Here is a 22,734-nt window from a genome sequence, read left to right on the forward strand (position 1 = left end):
ATCTGCTTAGGCATTAACGGGTATTTTACTCTACAGAATAATATTATTCAGAGTGAAGGGCCTTGATAAGATCTAGCCTTGAACTGTTCAAGTTCATTTGATTTAGTCAATTAACATATTGTTTATTGAGAGGAGCACGTGGCGTAAGAGAAATATTGGTACGGGTTCCGTAACTTTTGCCATTACATGCTTGTTTTTGTTACGACATTTCTTATAATATATAGGCAATTATGGTTAAGAATTCTGTTGTATTATGCTCGTTTTGTATTTAAATAAAATAAATTAGGACAGTTGGCACTTAGCTATACGATAAGTACCTACCTACGTAATTTTATACTTTATTGTAGCTACCTTCTTGTAATTTCTGTATTACCTGTAAATTTAGCTATCAAACTAACAAAATTGTGAATAGGTATTATTATTCTGTGACATTTGAGCAGCCTTTAGACTTAGAGCCTGCTTGAAGAAAACAGTCGGCGTGAGGACCCCTAACTATAGGTTCAACCATTTAAATCACGTTACTTTTTAAGATAAAACGGATAGATAACTGTTAGATAAGTTCCGTTTATTATCATACAAATATTACGTCATTATTTAAGAATAACATCACAACAAATGACGACACACATTGAAATTGTAGCAAAGATGCTGTCAATTCCGTTTCAAAAGGATTTACCGATGTACTTACACACCTTTGCAGCAGGAGTTTTAGCTCTTATTACAAGCAACATAAGATTCAATATGGAAGGCTATTTTGGCAGTCAAAGGCAAAGTTATTGAAACAGAATGTTTCTTCGACTAATGAACGCAAGTCACGCATAGAATCATTTTGTTTACACATTTCGTGTGCACTGCGTTATCATTATAAAAACAAAGCGTTGGAAATTAGAAACGTTTTTAATAATATTACGTAAGACTATATTTTTATTAAACATTGATTACAATAAATAACTTACAAAAAAGTTAAGCGGAATAATTCAGAAACAAGGTTTTCGTAGCACTACTTAAGGACTAACAAATATTTTTTTGAATCATTTTAAGATTTTATGTCCTTACCTGCCTGTTTTGTTTTAGGTTGTAAGAGGTGTAATAATATCAAAATCGTACGTATTTATCTATTACCGTGTTGTTGTGTACCTACCTACTAGGTAATAGGTTAGGTAAGGAAAGGTAACTTCTTTGAAGAATCCAAGAATTCCCATCGTGAAGTAGGCAGTTGTTACAATTCTTTATAAGAGGAAAATATTAAATATTTACAACAAAACAGTTGAGTAGCAATGAAACGGCACAAACAAACATGGTTCAAACAGCTGGCAAATTACATCATGTCAACAAGTCAATGAATTTAGTCTCTCTTTCTGGTATTCGATGATGGAATGAGACAAAAACGGTTTGTACTCCGGGTAAATTTTGTTTGTTTTCCTACTGAGTATGGTTCGATTGATTACTGTGTGTGAATGGGTATAAGTATGTTGTTGGTATTTTAGCAAAGGCGCCGGTTTTCACTGACACAGGAAAAACATAAACATCATGATATACAGTCGGGCTAATTACTATAGGCCCGCCTAGCAGACCGTGTGTAACGTAGGGAGTTTTTTGTAAACCTTTGCAATTAAACTTCTGATCGGTAATAAAAATACTAATAAATAAAAAATTCACACCAAAACCAACTAATTAGTTCAAGAGCTACGATGTATACATACATAGACGCATCAAATATATAAGTAAAACTTACCTATTTTTGAGCAGAGGCTTGAAAATAGCAAGAAGTAATTATATTTATGACTTTAAGAAGGTATTTGTGTAGATTACTTGATAATAAAACACCAAAATTTTCACCATGATATTTATTTATCACGAAAAATACAAGTCCATATTATGATTCGTTTGTCGTGATTTTAAAACCACATGTTTACATAGCGTTTAGTCATTTATAACAAAACAATGATTACAGGGAAATTTTAGTTTTATGTATAACAAATTACATAAGAAAACCCCACGAAAGGGGTATACACCTAAATTAAAAATACATCCTAAAATTATGAAAGAAACAACTTACTTTTAAAAATTTGAGTGATTTTGCATTTTGTCTTTGTAGTTAAGGAGTAGCTATAGTGTTTTTGAGCTAGGCCACGCCTATTTTCATTCCCTGTTCTCCTTTTTCCATGAAAGCACGCATAGTATAATTAGCGTGACAGGACTACGATAAATACTATACACATGTAACGCACCATTCATATTTGTGTGGCTGAATATAGCAACAAATGACTTCGAGTCAATTTACGTAAATACAAGAGATGTAGATAAGGAGTGAACGAAGCAGAAAACTGTCGTTGTTACGTCTCCTTCTATCGTGGCTTGCTGCTATATTCAGAACATCAAAGTTAATCGGTGCATACTTGATACTATACTAGGTAAAAATAGCTCAAAATGATTTGGCTGAACATAGTCAAAGGTTACATTTTTTATACAATTTAGTTCAAATCGACATTTCATTCGTACCTTAGTATCTTCTAATATAAAAAGATATCTTGTTTGCGAGTATAATAATTGCATTCTTGTGTACAGAATGAAGTTAGCTTCAATAAAAAGTGGGTTAATGACCACTTATAGAATACTAGCTTTGAGTAAATAAGGAAATATCTAGTGATTATAATATAAAGTGTATTGTAAAAAAATACATATTTCTATTCTATACTAATGTGATTTCTTCGTCTTTATTTAGTACTATTGTAATTATTAGGGGTTTAAAGCTACTTGGCAAAATAAGTAATACGCTGTTCAGTTGATGTAGGAAAGAGAGTAAGAACTCTATACATTTTGACTGTTTTTTTTTTTCGATATCCATTAGGGTAGTTGACGAAAAATTATTACACTTGTACTCTTGATAGGTTCATATAAAATGCTCATGCTATGTCATGAAACTAAAATGATTACGGACTGAAATCATTAGAACACCACGAAAATACGATATAGTAGCTGATACGACTGGTAGTCAATTACCCTATTATTAAGGTTAAGTCAGCTTGTGACCACGTCATACATACCAAAGTTACCAAAGTTAGTATATACTTAAATATTTTTAACTGTTCAAAATTCACTGAACAATGGCTTGGTATAAATAACACAGCTACTGATGACTGCTACAAATCATTCAAAATAATTACTTAAGATACCGAATTATTGCTTAAATTCAGGTTTTATTTGCCCACCGAACTTAATTCCTCTACCTGAAAAACCGTTGCTACGTTCCCCGACAAATGAGATAATATACATCGCTAAAGTTTACAATTATGACCTTTACTCAACCACCAAATATGTTCATAATCCTACTGTCAACGGGTTTCCGACGATCAATATAAAAAAGTTTACGGAACCTTATTTATTTCATACCGTAACCCGTTCACAGTAGAATTATGTATACAAATCGCGATAGTTTAAAATCCATTACCCTGTCTTACTAATATACATCGTAAAAGCTCTGATTCGTAAGTGTTTTGTCACATTCAATATTAAAACTGAATATGAGTGAATAAGACAAAATACTGAATACAGTCAACTGCTTCTTTGATTTTTTATGGAAATTTACCAATACATTATTTAATTACAAATCTGTTTAATTATGATAAAGTATTACTAAACCAAGACTTTCATTACAAAATATGACTGAAGTTAAAGTATACATTTACCAAGTACAAATACCAGTGAAAATACCCATATTTTTCAGTTCAGTAGTAAGTTAACATGACAAAGTGAAGATGCCACAGTTGTTGGACTTGTTGGTAACTAACTAATACGATACGATAGCTTATACGATTTTTATTAGTAACAAAGTAAATACATATTGTCGTTATATTCCAGCACCTACATCAGAGGCATCAATACCTAACATAGCTAAGTCATCCATTTCTTCCTTCTTCCTAGCAACCTCTCCATTGTCCTTGCTTTCCTTACCCGATTTACTTTCTTGCTTATTCACCTCGGGTTTCTTCTTATCATTCTTCTGCTGCGGTCTTTTTTGCTGATGTCTCGGTTTTGGACTAGGAACTAACGGTACATGAGTATCATATAACTGCGGTCGAGGTTGGAATAAAGGTGCGTTGATATCAAAACCAAACATTTGTGGGTTCATAAGAGGTAAAGGTGGGAATGGAGGCATAACTCCGGCGAGCCCTGGCATGAAACCCGGTGGCATCGCGAACAGGTCTGGTTGAGACATGTCTGGGTTTTTAACTTCTGATGGAAATATTATGTCAAGAGCGTCCTGGAAGTCTTTTGGTAAAGCTGGCTGTTGCGCCAGTTGGGGCTGCGGCTGTGGTGTTTGTGCCCTGAAATAAATAATAAATAAACTATATTATGTGTTTCTAGTGTCTTTTTTAACTTGTTTATTTTGTTGTTTAGTTTATGATATCATGGTATGGTACTTTAGTTTTACATTTATTTTTACTTTTTTTTATCTTTTCTAAATAAAATCTCAATTATAACTGTTGCAGTAATCGATTTAGATTTTATTATTACAAGATAAATTTAAGTGTACACTCACAGTTTCACCGCATCAAGTTAAGACCTGGCGACAATTTCGATGTCAAGGGCCAATTAGACATGTATTGATCAAATATTTTAAAACCGACAACGTCCAATTTGTTTTTCTGTCTGTTATCGACTAAATCTTTGTTCAAGAGAAGAAAATACGGTATTTTGATAAATAACTTTTATAGAAAACGATCGCGGTGAGTCGCGGACAAAACGGAGCTTAAACTCTTTTTAATATTATGATTGCGAAAGCTTATTCGTCTTTTAAGTGCTCACGTCTTAACCATTGAATCGATTTTGATGAAAGTATGCATGAATATAGAAGATCAGGGGTCAATTATAGATAACTTTGATTTTCGACCTCCATATGAACAAAGTATGTAGGTGTTTCATTTAGTTTTAACCTGCACAATAAGTGTAGGATGCAGTCTACGTAGCGAACTTTTGGTTCAAAATTATATAAATAACTGACTCTTCTACATGAAACGCTCAACACAAATCAGCGAAGGCGCGGTGAACATACTGAGAATAAAATCAACTAAAAATAAACTACTACGACATGTAGTTTCAAACATGATGCGTAATGAAACGCCGTGTGCCACGCTATAATCGATATAATAATATGGCATACGTCTTAATCCACGTCATAGGAGTTTAAGTTCATTTTAAATTGATTAATTCTTAGTATTTTCGCTTTTTTTACTGGGTTGCGTTGGGCGTTTCGTGTCAACGATTCTTCTATTTTTACTATAAATGTTATAAATCGTTGACCAGATTTTTTTTGCTATAAATTAGTTAGAGAATGTAACATACGGCGGCGGCACGGCGAGAGTCTGCGGCTGTCCGAGCTGCGTGGGCGCGGCCAGCTGCGGCGCCGGCAGGTAGGGGTTGGGCAGCAGCCCCGCGCCCGGGTTGGGGCCCAGCGCCGCCGGCTCCACTTGAGACTGCTCGCGCTCCAGCTGCGCACGGGCTATCTTCTCTTTGAATTCTGCCACCTGGGAAAACGTTAACGGAAAGTTATATGTCTAGTTAGAACAAATAAGATATTAGTCTCCTCAGTAATAGAGAAGACTTCGTAAACATAAAAAGTAATATTGAGTGCATTAGAAACATATGAGCATTTGCCCGATGATGAAAATAAACATCCCACGAGAACTTCCTTGCCTGATACAAATCTCTCTTAAAAACGTGAACTTTTTTAATCAATTCGTAAAGAAATGCAAAATCCTGCACTTAGCTAGTGTATTGCAGAAGATCCTTGTCCAACAGAAGATTAGTAATAGGTTAATTTCTTTTAATTAGTTTTTTTTATGTAAAAGAATAATGTACCTTCTTTTGTATTTCAGCGTCCATCTCCTCTCTTCTCTTTTTGCTAACTTCTTCTTCCTCTTTTTTCTTTTGTTCCTCTTTCTTCTGCTCTTCAGATTTGGAGTTTTTTGATAAGTTCTTATATACAGGCATTTTTCCTACAAACGGACATTTTACATGAAATTAATAATTGGTTAACTAAGTAAACTGCCTAAGTTTGCAGCTTGTGGAGGTGCACAAAATTGTCAAGACTATATAAATAGACCTGTTAAACCTATATTTAATATTCTGCGTCGCCTTTAGTTCTTAACACAATGACATGAAGAGTAGAGTTTTCATGCGTTCGTGTGTCAAGGTCAAATTGGACTGTTACATGGCATGTCTGAGATCTGATCTGATGTTGTAAGGGTAACTGAGATGTGGAACAAATGAGTGGCACTGACCGATGAAGGGCATCTTGCGTATCTCCTGCGGCTTCTTATCATTGCTGGGCGGCGTGTTGTCCCGCTCGCGCCGCTCCCCGCGCCGCCGCTCGCCGCGCTCCCCACGCTCCCCGCGCTCGCGTAGCTCACTCTCCCTGTACACGAATATAATGGTCTGTGTTAGTGTACGGACACTGCTGACGCTACAATATTGTGAAGTCAGGCGCGGCAGCCATCTCATCGTCATTACCGCTCAGGTATCTGTAACCCTAAATTAGTAATCAACCTTATTTGACAAGAACTGTCAATCATTAACATCTAAGACTCTGTTAATAACATCTATAAATATGGTTGAATAACTACCCAATAGTAGTTTAGTAAGGACATTAAATATATCAGCTATGTCGTCTTACCTTAATTTCCTTTGCAGTTCAGCTACACGCTCTCTGTCACGTGTCGACCGATCGCGATCTTGTGACCGTCTTTTCTCGTCTGAGTCTTTCTTCATTCTGAAAATCAATTCAACCTTAATAAAATCTAAAGGCTATTTATAAACAATAAATGGTTACTTGTAACTTTTACAAGATATAACAGTTAAGCTTTTAAAGTTAAACGTTTTTGTTACCTGCTTTTAAGTGTATCAAGTAATTTTCTGTCACTATCATTAAGTCTGTCCATCTGTATGTTTGACACCCAGTCCGACAGTGTCTTGTCGTCCGGCACGTCGAAACGATTCTTTGATTTCTTATCTGAAAGTTTAGAATTATGATTTATAAACTAATGAACTTATATTCGCGCTGTAAACTGTAAACTTTCAACTCCTTCTGCTAACATATTATAACACAGAATAATATTTTTTTGTTATAATAAGCTTATTGCGTTTTGAGACACACAAACCCTCTTATTCATGAACACACTATAAACCTATCTTAGTTAAAAAACTACTATATTATGTTTTCTCTTTTTCATTTCGCTAAGGAATGAGAGAGAAACAAAACACTTTATAAGCCTTTCATAACTTCGTATATTTTTATGAATAAGAGGGAAAGTTTCTTTGTTATATCGGTCGATTTTGTCAAAATTTCAATTCCATGAAGATAAGAAATCAGTTTTTACCTTTACTTTTCTTCTTGACAGGCTCACTATCAGAACTATTACTACTACTGGAAGAACTGCTGCTACTACTCCTCTTTCTCTTACTCTTCTTCTTCTTATCTCTTTTCTTCTTCTTCTCGTCTCCGGTCGGCGGCGTATTCTTCCGTTTAGTGTGGAAACCATCTTTGTTGAAGGTGATCGTATGGGACATGTATTGTTGTGGCTTCTCGCCGTCCGATTTGATCTTGCCTCGGGATTTCTCGAACGCTTTTTGCCGATCCGACATCCAGTCCGTCTCCCAGTGGGGGTTTTGTTCTACGAAGTTCTAAAACAAGTAATTATTTTAAAATATTTTTTTATAAGTTTTTATTTTTGTTGTGCAAAAATTACCCCTTACTCGAAGAGAAATCAACATTGGTACCCAGTACCTACTTCTGATTCGTTGTCATATTTGATAAGACTTTCTTTGTTGAAAAAAAAAGACTTCAAATGACTGATTGTTTAAACCGATCTTATGTCTATAAATCGTGGAGTATTACAAAATTATGTTTTAATACTTACCATATAATTCTTGGAATGTGTGATAGATTTAAGATGAGCGGAGGCGCAGTGGAGGTCTCCTATGAACTGGTCGCAGAGCTTGCAATACCAAGCGGTAGATGGCACGAAGAATTGAAGACCTTGGTAGAAAATACCATTTAAAATTTATTTACAGAGAAGGATTCTGCAATTATTTTGAGTATCTTATAACATGTTATGTTTTTTTCCTGTTATGATATGCTTTCAGTAGCAAACTACTGTAAGAATTAATAATTATTTTTGAACAAGATTGCCAATTTAACGAACAAAGTTTTCTAAAGTCACACTTCAACACACAGATAAAATAATCACCATGAACACGAGTAAAACTACGTGGCAATGTTAGTAAAAAACTGAAAAATTAAGAGAATTTTTAAGTTACCTTTGATAGGAGTCCGTTTAGTTGGCGCAGACGGGTAGCTCGGGTACCCTTCGTTCATGCCTGACACCGTGTGCCAAGGTGCTTCTAGATGTGCCGCTGCCATTCTACAAACAAAAGAATTATGGGTTGAATACTTTACGTATGTAGATGTTGATGAAGCTTAATAATTACTAACTATATCTACAAATCCGTACATACATAATCCGTCTTACCAATAAACGTTGTAAGCCCTGATTACACAGTGTTTTGTGGTAATTACTCATACTCATTTCAAAATCAGAGCTTACACGAGGTTTATTAGTAAGAGTAAATGTTTTACCAGTGAACAAATACATCGTAAGTCTTTACATAACTAGAAGTGATTTCTGATTAACGTATTCTCTGCTGAATACCTATCGAATAAGCACATACATATTCAAGTCTAATAAATACACCTTTGTCATTTTATTACCTGTCTGTCAGTCCAGTATATTCATCCAAAAATATAAATATATTTTGATAAGATTATAAGATTTATCACAAAGTTCATTACCTGCTTTCTTTCTTGAGACTAAGACTTGCTGATAAAACAACTACACTTCATAGTCAGTATGTACTACCTACTTGTATCATAAAACATATTTTTTCACTCACTTGGAGATTTGATCGTTTCGTACTAGTTTTCTCGTGCATATCTGGTTACGGCTTGGAAAGAAGAAAGAGGGTTATAGCCAGCACACAATCATAGCATATGTTGTTAGAATATCGACTAAATTCACTACCTTTTGTAACCCTTACCTATTCGTTAAAAATGCTCACTAGACTACAGATTTCGCCTAGATTTTTCTTTTACAATTCTAAAACAATGAAGGTTTCCTTACGATGTTTTCCTTCACCGGTAAAACGATGGGTATTTTGTAAACATTAGATAACTATATTATTCAACAAAAAAGGGAATTAATAATGCTTTAGGATAGGGAAGTGGTTATCATGGTAGTAATTTAAAAACTCATACTACATATCTGTTTAATAAACGTCGAATTAGCACTGATTGTCAATTGTGTTTTGTTACTTTTAATCAATTTTGAAACTGTCAATGAAAGATACAAAACACTGTTATATAATCAGAGCTTTCACGACGTTTATAGTAAGATAGTTAGGCACAGCTATTTTCGCAATAAATTATTAATAACAGGGAATTTATGAAAAGAATCGTCAAAATTCCATCTTATAGATATTTACAAGTGAAACTGGGCCTAAATATAAAAAAAATGTTAGACATAGTGTTAGTAAAGACTTACTTGTGATGTGCAGGTGAATGTAAATGGTTTAAATAATCTTTAGCAGTTGGCGGAAACTCGTTGCAGACGCGACACCAATGCATCTCCGGATCGTAGTATATGTAGTTGAACTTTTTGTTCGACGGCGACCTGGAAAATATCTCACATTATTTACTACGTACGTACATATACTGGAATATGGACTAATTTGTAAGCAAAAATATTTAGTCGGTTGGTTAAAAGATATAATAATAATAAACACAATACCGTTTTTTAAATCGTATGTAATATTAAAATGTACCGAAAATTATTTTGTAAATCCATTTTCTAAAATTCCGCCTTCAAGTGATAAAATATTTAAAATTCATACAATAATTTTCATGTTTCGCATTCCGATAGAATAAAACCGTTTTTTAAACTCCATTTAAATCTGAAATCCATGTTACTCATCACTATAAAATATGCCTATTACTTACTCCACAATCATCTGCGAAAGGGTAAATAAAAAAACTATAATGTGCGTAAAATTTAATTGGATACATTAGAACATAATACATATCTAAAAGATCCATATAAAGGTCAAAAAGGTCAAAAAGAAACAGTCTTCCTAAAAGTTCACGACTATTAGTCGTACGTAACACACACGTGTAAGCGTACGCGGGCTTATACGTAACAAAAGGATTGGCATTCATATGCAAACACGAAAAAGACATTTGTGCTCAAACACCCAAATCTTAATCAATAATTGTTCCAGCGATATGCATAAAGCCGTAAGCAATCAATCTTGACTGTTTCTTATGTCCAAACAATGTACATAGTCACTTAAAAATATACATGTTTTAGTGTAATTCTAAACAAAACACAGTATCTCGTAAAAAAGTTGAGGGTCATAAAAAAAGCACTTAAAGTCGTAAGTGATGTGAATTAACAAAGTTTTTATTCACACAGCAATTAAGTACAGAAGCTTACAATTTATTTCAAGGAATAGCAAATTATAAATAAGTCGTTTTCCATCGATGTTGCCACAGCCCATTCTTGATATTGCCAGTCCACTAAAATATTAAAAGCGAATAGCTCTTCTTGGCACGCAAAAGCTGTGCAATCCTGATTTGGGGAGAAAATGTCACAACTAATAATATTTTATTTTTAACTTATTTCATTTATACACACATTCTCGCAATTAGTATTAATTCAATGCATAGAACATAGGTGCTGGAAGTTAATTTCTGTTTTTACTCAAGAATCTTAATAAAAAAGAACATCATAGTCATTATGGAACAAAAATGAACTTCCAAAATAAATAAAACGAAATGTAAATAAAATAAAAAATTGTAACGCAACACACCTAGATTTACGTTTGGCGGCGCGGTCTGCGGGTTCATCAGCCTCATGTATCTCATGTGCTTCTTCACCGATGATGCCGTTCAACATGTCCACCACATTGTAGATCGTCTTCAACTTGTTCTGTATCTCCAACTATAAGAACGCGTCGTTTAAAACTCATCACATCAAGCTGCACAGTCAAGCAAAGAAAATGAGCTGTAAAATTAACTAAATAGAGTATAATTTCAAGTGACAAAACCTGTAGCTTAGTGTTCTCCTTCAAGAACCTCTTGGTGTCAGGGCTCGGGGAGCGTTTCGCGTCGCCTCGTAGCTCGTTGCGTTGGTCTTTCAGTGTGTCCAACTCTTTCTTGAGTATCCCGCATTTCTTGATGTAGTCCTCTCTTTGTTTGGACAATGCGGCCTTCTGGTGACGCATTTCAGACTCGATAGCTGCTGTAAAATATTGTTTTATTTCATAATCTATATTTAGTTAAAAGATTAAGTGCAGCATCATTATTTGTTCGAATGTATATTCAATAATTTTTTGATTAATGATGCTGCACTTAATTCAAGCAAATTATATAAAGATTGTTTTCTTAGCTGTTGACGACCCACATCTGCTAAATAAAATGTCTAGAGGCAGTTTCAAGCACACTGTTTACCTCTATTATGAAACATTATAATCTGTACAATCATGCAGGGAGTGCTAAATGAGTTTATGTTCAGCAGGGGTAGGCGAAATATAAGAGGTTAAAGAACAAAGCAGGTATTTTCTTGAGGTTTTCTTCATGTCACCAACTTTATAACCTGAAATCACTGTGTTCTTACTGTATATAACAGTTTATAACAATAACAGGATAATTTTATGCATTTCTGTAATAGAAATAGTATGTAATGTAAGTTGATTGTTTAAAGAAACAATGACTTAGGTACATAAGAATATTTATAAGAAATATTGGTACATACTTATAGGTATACAATATTTATTTCACTGTTTCTTTATTTTATAAATACTTGTGTTGTGTTATGCTTAGTTTATTAAGTTATCAGAAAGTGGTTAGTTTCTTAGAAATATATAGTTAAAAATAAACATATTGAGTAACAAATGCACATATAAATAGTAGTAAGTTGTCTTTTTTAAGTTCATGTTTTGTTTTAAGAGTGGTGTTTAGTTGTTAATCAATCAATAAAGGTGAGTAAAGGAATGAGTTTTTAAATAATTATGAGCATTTTTAGATTTATATCCTTATCATAAACTTATCCTTATCTTAAACTCTAGCTAACAAATTTTAACATACTTTTGCAATTTCTTACTAAATATAATGAAACATTATAACCACTTTTAAATAAGTACAATTATTTTACAATAAAAACATCCTTTTACATCTTAATGCAGGCTTCATGAACATATTATTATTTCAAGCTCACATTTTATGCAGTATGGTACTGTGTTTAGAAGTTGTCTTATCTTATATTAAAGTTAAAACCAATTTAACACATTTAAAACAGTGAGATAAGTTGTATAAACAAAATTTTAAATAGGTATTCTGTTTACAAGAAAATTTGTAATGTCAGAATTTTAATCTTAAAAATATAATTATATTAAAATTCTAATTGACAATTCACATACATGTATACTCAAAATAATATCATAATTAGCCATAACACCGTAATAACCTGAAATAAGACATAATTAATGCAAAAGGTAAAATTAAATGCAACATACCTTCTTTCTTTATTTGGTCTTCTACGTTACTGACGTACGGAGCTGGCGGGGCTGGTGGTGGCTGCGAAGGGGGTGGTGGTAGAGACATCTGGTTCCATGTAGTAATGTCCGGTGGGTGTGGAGGCTGTGGTGGGAGTGCACCCACAGAGGGGAAGTCGTCATAGATGCCAGAGTACGATGGCTGATAGTTCCCAGCATAGTTTTGATTGGAAACACCCTTTAATAAAATTGGAGTTTGTAAGATGACTTGCGAGAACACATTGATGATTACTTTGATTAATAGCATGATGTATTTTAAATTTATATTCATAGAACTTGAACTTTTAAGCATACTGTATGAACATTATCAATACTTGTGATAGAGTCAGTCACTTTGTTATCTTTAGCATATCATCATTATAAAATTAGGACTCAGTTTTTATGTATTGCATACAAAAATTATGAAAGTTTTAACTCAACCACTATCAGTTTTGTTATCAAGTTACATACCTATATTACTTTACATTATATATGGTATCAAGACAGGTTATTGTTATAGGTACCTGAGTAACAATACCTTTTGTTTATTACAATGAAGAGGATACTGTTTTATTGACGAATTAATCGAATAGTACCTAAATGGATTGACTGATGTCAATTACAATAAAACAAACAATGGAACTTACCTCTTGAGGCGGCTGTGAAAATGTCGGCGGCGGCGGCACTGGAAAACCTTCTTGAAACTGATTGTCCCACAGCTCACTAGGTTCAGGAAGTTTGGATATTTCACTCAGTATATTCTCGTCTAGAATGTCTTTTTCGTTTTTGCGTGGAGACCGGCTGCGTTTAGGGTCATCTCTCCTTGGAGGAGATCGACTTCTTTTTCGCATCGGCGGCGGTCTTCCGCGGTAGTCCCCACGATCTCTTTCTCGTTCACGCTCGCGGTCCCGTTCCCGTTCTCGTTCTCGACCACGATCCCTATCCCAATCCCTGTTGTAATACCCCTTTCTTTGTTCATGCGACATTTTTGCACTTAATTTAGCACAATCACTTATCACTTGCAAAAATCAAAGCATCACCAAAACACGCTAGTTTGACAGCTGCGACGCCATGTTATTGATATGGCTGTTTGTGTTGCCAATCAAATTTTGACCGGAGCGATTTGTCATTACCAATTGCGAAAAATAGTATGTTAGATCAAAACAAGATACAAAAAAATATTCTACAGATCAACAAAAAATATTTATTCAATCTAACTTTACAATTCAGGATTGATGATAAAGTTCGTCATCAACTTATAATCATTTCTACGAAATATAAGGGAGATATAATTATTCATAACAAGTTGCAGTAAGGCAAATACTTCGGTGGAATGTAAGTGCCTATGTATACAAATTGGCCTTGTAATAATGACTTTACCTTGTCGATCCAAATTCCGACTCGAGAATACCAGCCAGAAACCGTTTAACCGGGTATGTTGTCATAAAATGATTATTAATCTCTCGGCCATAGAAGCTATTACCTACTAAAACAATCACATTTCATAAAGCAATAAAAAAATAAACTAGGCAAAGTCGTAAGTAATACTTTTATGATTTATTTTTCATACTTGATGCCCTCTACTCTTTGTAAAGTACGTAGGCACTTTAAGTACTTACCAAACCAACGTACGTTGTTTGGCCATGTGCCTACGGCATTTCCGACACAAAATGTGTAAGTTTATTTAAAGACTGCAATTACCAGCGTCGCTAAGCCGTACGCGAAACTTCAAAGCGGCTGTTTGTACTCCATTGAAGCAAAAGCAGGAAGTTTGTATAACGTTTTTGTTTACATTTCAAATACGTCATATCCACTGATCTCCATTAAATCGTTCAACGGAGCGGAATAGACTTTTAACAAATGAAGTGTGCTCGACAGCAAACGTTGTGTTTGGGGGGGCATGTCACATCCAATGTTCCACTTGGTTTCATCTTATTTGACGGCTTAAGTGCGCCCCAGATTGGAATTCGCGCCAATGCGACGCCCTGCTAGAAATTGGAGCGTTAAAGCTACTGGGACACCTGATGAATTTGCTACATTTATTTACAGCAGCCGATAAATATGGATGCCGATAGTAGAGGTTTTTTTGGAGGCAATTTCAGCGACATGGAGCGGTATAATGTCGTGACACTATCTGGATGTAGCACCGAAATAGAAGAGAGACGTTATAAATTGACATAATAATATTGGTAATGGTTTCTTGAGGTATTCAATTTCGCGGCGGTAAATAATGGCACGTCTTGTTTCTGAAATAAAACGTGCTACAGTTTCGTAGACTTATTGTAGAGCTTTCGTAGGCCTGTCATAGCTCTGATTAGAAATTGAAATGCATTTGTTGATAATTTAACAAGAGGGTTTAGAAAAAATTGTGTGTTGCGACCATATTGCGAATATACTACAATTATATAGGTACATATGTCTAATATGTGTAAAGGGTATTAAAGTATAAGTTAAATTTCAAAGACAACACCTCGGTGACAAGTTAAATATAAGCGCTGATGTTGGTAGATAAATCCGAGACATCTAGCCTTAAATCTTAAGATATCCTAATGGAGTGCTAAGTTTACATAGGATGGCTTGACAGATCCACTAAAAGGGCTGAGGTCATTTGAGTGAGTGCTGTTTGCAGTAGTGTAATTTTGGGTCCAGATATTAAGTGAAAAAACGAAATAAGCTCTAGATGAGTATATCCATACTTCCATACTAATATTATAAATGCGAAAGTAACTCTGTCTGTCTGTCTGTCTGTCTGTCTGTCTGTCTGTCTGTCTGCTACTCAATCACGCCTAAACTACTGAACCAATTTGCATGAAATTTGGTAGGGAGATATTTTGATACCCGAGAAAGGACATAGACTACTTTTTACTCCGGGAAAATGACGCATTTCCCGGGAAAATTCAAGTGGCGAACTAAATCCCGAATAGTCAATATTATAATGACACATTGAAATAACAAAATTCCGTTGTCATGGCAACTGTTTTAATGGCGGATATGCCTTAGCGCGACTTCGTTATATTAAGAGATATAAATAATTTTGAGAATATTTTGCGTTAAAAATAAACATATTTTATATCATCACGCTACGACCAATAGGAGTAGAGTAACAGTGAAAAGTGTTACAAAAACGTGGAAAATACTGACCCATTCTCTCTTATGTGACGCAAGCGAAGTTGCGCGGGTCAGCTAGTTAAAAATATTTACGATAATTGTGAATGTAATTTCGCAATTAATGTAATTCTGTTTTCTTCTGTCTTGTCTGCTATCATAGCTATACTAAACTACATAACCGATCAAGATGTAAGAAGACATGTGGTAGTATTTTGTGATTTTTACTAAATATAGACTAGGTAAATATTATATAAAATAAATTTCTACTTTTTTCTGCAGTACGAACGTCTCACTAGTGCACAAAGTTCTATTCTTGTTTTTACAAATGCCTCTTTTAGCGGGGAATTCGGACTCGAATAAGTACTTTAGTACCTTACTTAACACGCTCCGTCAGGTCTCAATGGTACATTGTAATTCAATAGTAATACTATTCTAATCGTCCCCTATTCAATATCACGGAATGCTCTATGCATCTTGGACTCAATGATGTGTGTCCCCATGATAGATGGTCAGTCCCATGACTAATGATCATAGTTCATTGTTTATCCACTCGCCGGGTACATCATCGTTGATTGATGGCCTCCAGTTTCAGTTTACATGACGTGTTTCAAACTGGTGCTGCTGTAGGTTTATGTTACGTAAGCGGCAATGGATATTGAAATTAATAATTTTTCGTTAACAATGTTTGTCTACTCACAGCAGTCATTCGGCTGCTCTATTAAATATCACTCAATCGGTTTTACCGTTAAGCTGTTAAACTGTTAAAGCAGTTCTTATCTTATATACTATTGGCAATGAATTGTTTTTATACAGATCGCATAAATCGTCGAATAATGTTTATTTTTGTAGCAGTAGCCCCATCTATGTATAAGAGCGCTGGAGACTGCAGAACCTACGCTTGACCTACCTCTATAGAGAAACCGTCATCATTTTCTTCACAAAATCCCACGTTAAGTAGGGTCAGTGTAGCATGTTTTCATTCTCCATTCATCTGTATCAGCCTTCAACTTTCACCTAAAGAGAAGTAAATGCATTTTCATTAAAATTTTAACTGTCCAAACTCGTTTCCCAGTATTATTTCCTTTACCTCTAATCTAAGAATTCTCTGTGCGATAAAAAGTGCCTACTTAATAGTCCAGCTTATTACAAAAGTTCAAGTATATCGTTGCCAAAACCACCTACAAGTAATCAAAGGCGACGTTCAATTAATCTTCAGTAACCTGTAGTCCCTATTATCGTATGACCTACATAACCTTGGCTTAGCACAAAGGTGGGAAATTAAAGCCCTCTTTAACCCTTCAATGCTTTTGAAGGTTAAATCAAATTTCATTAAACACGTATTGACATGTTATTGAATATTAATTATTGTGGAGAGTTGGAGGGGTATAAAACGGCACAATTTGCCGCACTTAACACATTCTATTCAAGTGTTTCAAGATACTCAGGTGTTTAAGGTGAGACTAGAACATTTTCTGCTTCCTTTCTTACTTATTTGATTCACAATATATTTTATAAAGTAATTTGATATAATTAAGGTGAAAAAAAATAAAAAACGGTATAATTCTAGACTTCTGGAGTAGGTTTTACTATTAACATATGTAATTATAAATTCGAAGTGGTATAAGTAACGCCATTTTTCAAATAAGTTTATCAGAACGATGCCGATGTCTTTCTTTACTTTAATGTTACAAAGAAATCTATAATATAAACATGACACATATCGACGCCCCCAAGGAATAAACCGGTATTATACTATTACCGACTTTTTATTGTTATTACATTTTCGGTATCTATGGGTGTGAATACACCTATACAATTTTTTTCAGATTTTTTCTCCCAAAATTTTCAATGATTTCCGTTATGACATGTTTGTTCCATGGATTCTTTTTTATTTTTATTTACGTGAAAAATACCGCTCTACCTTATTACAAATTAAATTATATGCCCAAATTTCGGTAAAGAAATATTACTGTAAAATATTCCCTAAAATCTTCTGGCTAACGCGATTACGGGTTTATTCTCGTAAATTTTTAGGCCGACATTTTCGGTAATACTCTATTACAGTAATCATTTGAGACCTTAAGATATGTATTGGCGTTAACTGGCCCGCGCTCGACGAATCAAGAACATGTCGCTACATGTAATGCACATTACTCACACCGAGACAAATACAGGGCGTACGCGATAACTGTTACAATTATTTACACTTCTATGGTTATTAATTTTTCACCGTAATAAGTCGGTAACTGAATATTACAATCACCCTCTGTAATGTAAAAACACGTTCGATAATTCAGTAAACTTATATTATGTCTATGATTTTTAAAAAATTCACAAGAATAACTCGGTAAGTAAACATTGCTGGAATAATATTAATAAGTGAAGATCCTAATATATCATTACCTTTAAAAGTGTTTGAAACCATTTTCGGTATTATGTATTTTGGCGATTTACTAATCCTGTGTATATACAATAATTTCACAGGTTATGTTTAACTATTAGAAAAAAAATTAGCTTTCCCTCCATATGACAATGTTGTCATAATTACCTTTTATAGAAAAGTTATACCTGAAAAACACTAAAACATTTCTCCTGTAAAATTAGATTTTTGCGATTACCGGTTTATTCCTTGGGGGCGTCGATATAAACATTATTTTAAAGTCGCTAGTAATTTGGTAAAGGAAATGTATTTGATATTGGGTTATAATTCTCAGATACATATAAGCTATTTTGGGATCCGGCGTGCAGATCGAAAATGCAAGATGAAGGCGTTAGTTATTACTTCATTAGGAATTTAGCCCTCTCATTAAAAGAAAATCAAAATATGATGTCTCAATTTAGAACAACGCGGCCGCGGCGGTCTCAAATCTCAAAGTCACTCTTTTTAATCACCAAGTTGGTTTTCTACACTTGCTTCTTTACAACTACATTCAAAATATACAGTTTTCTTAGTCCTATTTCTCCTTAAGATTGTTGTGTTGTAACTGTCTTGCATGTGCATCCAAAACCACTATGTGTTTCGTTTTAATCTTGTACGGTTTACGTTGCCAATTGGCTGCTTACAAACATAAATTATGTGCATGTTACACTGTAACTACCATCTTACTTTACTGTTTGAGACATGATATATTTATTGCGTGAACTGTTCTGGGTCAATTATAAACATAATATGGAGATAGGTTCCTTCCATGAGGGTTGTTTTTATGAACTTAAGCTGATCGTCCCTGCTTTGACCGGTTAATAACGGGCATACATTTACAAATTAGGCATTTAAATCTTTCTCGAGTATAACTCTATGTATTGGTGAAAATTAAAATTCAGTCAGTTAATTTCAAGTTTATTGCGAACAGACAGGTTGACAGACAAGGCGAGGAGATTTTATTTATTAACAAAGAACATAACGGAGAACGTCGTTTGTTTATTCGTCAGAGATCGTGATGTTGACGCAAAACCTCAAGCTTATCGGTCAACAAAATGACTGTAAGAGCCCAATGATGATGATACGATGTTCCAAAGTTCAGATCATGTCAATTCCAACTTTCAGATGAGTCTTCAGAAGTCGTTCGCGTTGTTGTTGTTGTGTGTTGCTGTGTGTTGCGCGCACGAACAGAAGTACTGCGGCAGATCGCTCGCCCGTGCTATAGCTGCACTCTGCTTCGAGACCGGAGACCCCGTTGACAAGAGAAACGACGGTACTATGTATAGTAAGTGCTGGAATACTTTTTTCTCTTGTCCTTATCCTATGTTGAGAAGGGTTGTACACATGTTTTCTATCTGTTTAACATTATGAAATCAGGCCTAATCTTACTTACGTCGGGACCAGCAGCTTAATCTTTTTGCTAATGATACAGGGTGTGATAGAAAGTGATTTATTTATAATTCAATTAATTTGCTATGTGGTGATTTATTATGGCTGTTGAAGCAGCTTTTTGGCCAGTGCATGCATTTGCCGAGCAAGCGGTGTTGGGTTTGATTGTGTTAAGAGCAAAGTATATTGTAACTAATATGATTCGTATTAGTTCAAAGTTTAGTAACGTGTCGGGTACCAATTGACATGCTCCCTTAAACCTGGGTCAAACAAAATACAAAAAAGAGCAAAAAGTGGTTGTATTCTGACAATATACATATTTTTTCGATTTACCAAAGACAGGCTAGTATCTAACAGCCTAAGACAGCAGTAACGATTAATATAATTTCCGTTAGCTAAAAGAAACGTGTAATAGTGTAGCAGCTGGTTATCTCCAGGCGCCATTTGTAAAAGTCGAGTAAGGAGAACAATTTGTTAGAGGAAGCGCCGGCGATCCATCAGTATTTAATGCAAACTGAGTATCTCCGAGCTCAATACGATTTATTTTCAATAAAGCCGCGATATGTGGAGGTTTTGTTACTGTTTAGAATATTGTGTTGTCAATTTTAATAGAAATATGAGTATTTTATAGGTAGTTAAACTGTTGAAAATGTGTGACAATTCTTAAATCTGGCTTGTTAAAGGAATAAATTAAAAAGAGCCACATTATAATACTGACTGATGTAATTATGATTTGTAAGTCAATGTGTAGTACTTAACAGGTGTCATTCATAAGTTCTGAACCTTAAAATTGTAATTGAGTCTTCAGGTATTTAAATCAATAATATTTTGGCTACAATGACCATTCGTGGCGGTAACCGTAGCAGCGCAACGTAGCACGCTCTACGGCGTAGCGCTATGAGTCTATACCCGATTAGATATTTTAGTAACTTAGAGACTCTAGTGACTATAGTGCAAGACTTAATAACGAAATGGGTCACTACTGAAGTAAAATACCTTGTAGTACTAACTTTTATAGTTAAGCTATGTATGTGTATGTGTATTATAGAAGATAACATTCTAAATAAAACTTCTTTACCTTCCAGATTCAATCCTGGCTCCATACTATAGGGACCAAGAGCCTTCATACGGCTGGGCCTGGCCCCCACATAAGGCTCGCGGCATGTCGCTGGCTCAGCGTGGAAAACGACTCATCGTCAACGAATGCTGCGATAAGGCCTGCACTGTAGATGAACTCCTGTCTTATTGCAACTATTGAATGTAATGCTGTTCTGTGGGTTTAAGGCTTGTTCGTACATAAAATCATTAGCTCGCTTTTTTCTGGCTATTCGTCTCATACGATGATAAGCCCCGCCTTTCTTACACGCTTACTTACTAACGCTTAAACTATTTTTGCACGTCAAAATCTCGACTCTCAATAATACCGACTGTAGAGAATTGCGATCGTAGACAAATGTATCAAAGCACATTTTCTTTTACCTCCAATTGAAAACGATTAATTATCTTATTCGTGAAAATAATAGTCGGCAAGTATGTGTGAACAAGCTATAAATTCATCAAAAAATTATCGTCTTGTAACTACTGAATATTATGCTACTCTGTGGCACTTTTTAACATCATTACGTCATTGTTATTTGTTTTATGTAGATAATTGTTTTGTAGAGTATTTTGCTGTGTATAAATCATATTATTTGTTTTATTGTTAAGTTTACTTAGTATTAGATTTACAACCTCGACGCCTGTACTCTCAAATGTTAACGTTTTATAATTGTAACATTAAATGTTTTTACTCACTCCTTATTAGAGTGGCCGTTTATAATTTGAATTTGCAATGTATAATGCCGCAAGTCCCTAACCCAGGCCAGCGTGATGGACACTAGGCCTGACTTCTTCCTTGTTTAGGAGGAGACCTTTGCCCAGCAGGGGGACATTAATGGTCTAAAAAGAAATGTCGCAAGACGGGAACGTTACTCAAATCTGAGCTCGTAAGTATCATATTAACTCGTTCTGTTTGACGAGAATTGTAACCAAAGAAATACCTTCAAGTGATACTTTAAATTACGTTTCATTGGTAATTGATAGGAAGTCTGATTTAGTCAAACACACGTAAATCTATAGGGACGGTCACAGATTACTTGATTAAGTTAAGTAACGGAATATTTTCTTATTATGAACATATTTGCAGTTTCAGTCCATATAGTCCCACTGCACAGCAACCCTCCTTTCCCTCTATCCACCTTCCTTTTTCCATTTCTGTTTAAGGCTATATGATACCTATTTATTAAGTCGGGGAAAAATCTTTTCGCATCGAACAGATTTTATTACAAGTTCATACAAACTATAATGCGAAAAGACTTTTTCCCCGACCTAATATTATAAGAGTCCAAGTGTACCTACCTAGTGAAGTACTATCTACACGTGGAATATTATAAAAAATATTACCCAACAAAAGGTAGGTTAGCTTTCCCCGATTATCTAGGTATAACAATTACCAATTAGTTACATCGAGAAACGTAACAAGCCTTGTAGAAACCTTTTTTTAAAGATATTCTTACAATAACGAGTGGATAAAAATGAGGGAATATTCTATACAATTACGAAAAACCTAGAAATTTTTAAGACAATATTTGTTAAAAAAATATAGTCTGTTAGGACATGTTCTGATATTCATTTTTGTAAAGAATTTAATTAGAACACGGATAGATATTTTTTTATTTCTAAGCGTAGGTCTTTTATGGTTAGTTATAAGTACTATGTTACGTTTTTAATACAAGATTATTAAAGAGATTTAGTAATAGGCACAGTTATGTTTGCCTAAAACTTTAAATTACAAGTTTGATAACAGATTTTGGCAAACCTGATGATGATCTTTCCGAACGATTTTGGCCATGGCGCCCACTTCGACTCCGAATCAGATTAACGCTGATGCGCGCGGATATCTTACAAAACCAATTTTAGCAGACAAATATTTAAGGGCCTGGATAGGCTACATAGATGACATATATATTAATATTTTAACTTTTTGAGCATACTATCGTTAAGTAGCTTTTTTAATTTTCCTTCTTTAATGAGTTGAAATAACTCAATAACATAGTAACAATAGTTACAAAGTGCAGTGCAATATCGGTGAGCACAATGTCTAATTTGTATGTCGAGTGCCACGTCTTACTGCA

General features: G+C 34.5%; 3 protein-coding genes across 7 annotated transcripts in view; 1 reads left to right on the forward strand and 2 right to left on the reverse strand.

The window, feature by feature from the left end:
• Nucleotides 1-22,734, reverse strand: part of Gnmt (Glycine N-methyltransferase) — a 176,219-nt gene that overhangs the window by 9,561 nt on the left and 143,924 nt on the right. The gene's annotated exons all lie outside the window — the stretch shown is intronic.
• Nucleotides 1,833-13,718, reverse strand: LOC142974243 (uncharacterized). 2 transcript variants are annotated; one of them, XM_076116430.1, is made up of 14 exons: nt 13,293-13,718; nt 12,628-12,844; nt 11,161-11,351; nt 10,924-11,054; nt 9,600-9,728; nt 8,320-8,423; nt 7,920-8,038; nt 7,380-7,683; nt 6,889-7,012; nt 6,677-6,772; nt 6,285-6,418; nt 5,863-5,999; nt 5,347-5,528; nt 1,833-4,328 (listed from the first exon to the last, which is right to left on the reverse strand). In XM_076116430.1, exons 1-14 carry the CDS (start codon nt 13,629-13,631, stop codon nt 3,851-3,853), a joined length of 2,685 nt encoding a protein of 894 aa, XP_075972545.1. In that variant the 5' UTR covers nt 13,632-13,718; the 3' UTR covers nt 1,833-3,850. The 2 variants fall into 2 exon arrangements, with proteins under 2 accessions (XP_075972545.1, XP_075972544.1); XM_076116429.1 differs by having other exon boundaries at nt 11,161-11,354.
• LOC142974244 (bombyxin A-7-like) lies at nt 11,840-21,361 on the forward strand. 4 transcript variants are annotated; one of them, XM_076116433.1, is made up of 3 exons: nt 11,840-12,093; nt 19,298-19,457; nt 20,647-21,361. In XM_076116433.1, the coding sequence occupies exons 2-3, from the start codon at nt 19,298-19,300 to the stop codon at nt 20,817-20,819; spliced, it is 333 nt and encodes a 110-aa protein (XP_075972548.1). In that variant the 5' UTR covers nt 11,840-12,093; the 3' UTR covers nt 20,820-21,361. The 4 variants fall into 4 exon arrangements, with proteins under 4 accessions (XP_075972548.1, XP_075972546.1, XP_075972547.1 ...); XM_076116431.1 differs by lacking the exon at nt 11,840-12,093 and adding an exon at nt 13,994-14,078; XM_076116432.1 differs by lacking the exon at nt 11,840-12,093 and adding an exon at nt 17,185-17,207.

The sequence above is a fragment of the Anticarsia gemmatalis genome, chromosome 7 (genome assembly GCF_050436995.1).
Source record: "Anticarsia gemmatalis isolate Benzon Research Colony breed Stoneville strain chromosome 7, ilAntGemm2 primary, whole genome shotgun sequence".
NCBI classification, from domain to species: domain Eukaryota; kingdom Metazoa; phylum Arthropoda; class Insecta; order Lepidoptera; family Erebidae; genus Anticarsia; species Anticarsia gemmatalis.

Coding starts and splice junctions, on each gene's coding strand:
- LOC142974243 (XM_076116429.1), bottom strand. CDS start 13,631: ATGTCGCATGAACAAAGAAAGGGGTATTACAACAGGGATTGGGATAGG. Junction 7,684..7,919: donor CACATTCCAAGAATTATATG/GTAAGTATTAAA, acceptor TACTTGTTTTAG/AACTTCGTAGAACAAAACCC. Junction 5,529..5,862: donor ACGCTGAAATACAAAAGAAG/GTACATTATTCT, acceptor ACGTTTTCCCAG/GTGGCAGAATTCAAAGAGAA.
- LOC142974244 (XM_076116431.1), top strand. CDS start 14,016: ATGACTTTACCTTGTCGATCCAAATTCCGACTCGAGAATACCAGCCAG. Junction 14,079..19,297: donor GCCAGAAACCGTTTAACCGG/GTATGTTGTCAT, acceptor TCCAACTTTCAG/ATGAGTCTTCAGAAGTCGTT. Junction 19,458..20,646: donor AAACGACGGTACTATGTATA/GTAAGTGCTGGA, acceptor TTTACCTTCCAG/ATTCAATCCTGGCTCCATAC.